Below are 1,097 nucleotides of genomic sequence, written 5' to 3' on the forward strand. Positions count from 1 at the left end.
TAGTGTCCATTTTATTCTTAATCATTTTTATGTAAATTTAAAAATAACAAGTTATTTGATTACTATCAAACATCAGTTTTGCTGAAGAACGACTTAATTTCGCTGTTTGTAGCTTAGAGCATATACTATTTATCATTTACTAGTACGCATTCCTCAGGAAGCACACCAGAGAAAGAAAGAAATAATTCGGGTACTATCTTTTTCTCTCGCGCAAACACGATTAGTTGACGCGCCTGCGTCTCTACTGTTAGGGCGGTATTCAGAGTCGTTGCTTATTCTTAAGATCGTCCAAGCATTTGCTATCCCTGTCCATCCCATATTTCCAGTCCCTGTCTTGTACAGAAAACAAGGACTTAAACAAACGCTTAAGACGATATTAAGAATAAGCAACGACTCTGAATATCGGCCGTAGGGTACCCAAACTATTGCTCTCTCTCACCGTTGTCTACACTTTTCCACTAGACGTGCTTCCTCCATGTAGTATATGTTCTAAGGTTTGTATATTTCCAACAGGAAATCTTTCAAAACTTGGAGTAGAATTTTTACAGCTTGTACCCGCAGACTGATATATGCATGAGTCATGTCATTTATTACGATGTCGTTATGACTATCAGTCATTCGATGTATTATAGTGTAAGATCGAGTGTATTCTATTGTCTATCACAAGCTGTGGAATACTATGAGAGGAAGGCCCGCACGGTCATACTGACAGGTTTTCTGCATACTGCACAAGTCGTCATGCCAGGAGCACATTTAACACAAGCAACCATATGTCCACATGGTAAAAATACTACTCCCAATTCTGCATTATAACAAATTTTACACATCCTCGCGTCATCCGTGGATTTGCTGTTACTACTTGATGCCTCTTTAGTTGCCAACATTTCTCCAACAGCATTTGCAGGCTCTGTACAACTTCCAATACTTTCTATTCCACTATCCTGTGAACCTGATGATCCAGGATTACTCGTAGTTTCATCTTTCTCCGCGGGATCGACAGATTGTACTTTCGTGATGAAACTGGGTAGATTCATTTGCATTGTTTCCTGAAAAAATATAATTAATTAAATTAACTGTATATATTAACTATGTATATT

At 37.9% G+C, this 1,097-nt stretch overlaps 1 protein-coding gene across 1 annotated transcript; it reads right to left on the minus strand.

Annotated features, from left to right (window-relative positions):
• Positions 1-6: 6 nt before the first annotated feature.
• Positions 7-1,074, minus strand: LOC108622601 (death-associated inhibitor of apoptosis 1). Its single transcript, XM_018020565.2, has one exon. The coding sequence runs from the start codon at positions 1,038-1,040 to the stop codon at positions 678-680; it is 363 nt and encodes a 120-aa protein (XP_017876054.2). The 5' UTR covers positions 1,041-1,074; the 3' UTR covers positions 7-677.
• Between the last annotated feature and the right edge of the window lie 23 nt (positions 1,075-1,097).

This window comes from Ceratina calcarata, unplaced genomic scaffold, assembly GCF_001652005.2.
Source record: "Ceratina calcarata isolate Rehan_Ccalc_2016 unplaced genomic scaffold, ASM165200v1 scaffold2296, whole genome shotgun sequence".
NCBI classification, from domain to species: domain Eukaryota; kingdom Metazoa; phylum Arthropoda; class Insecta; order Hymenoptera; family Apidae; genus Ceratina; species Ceratina calcarata.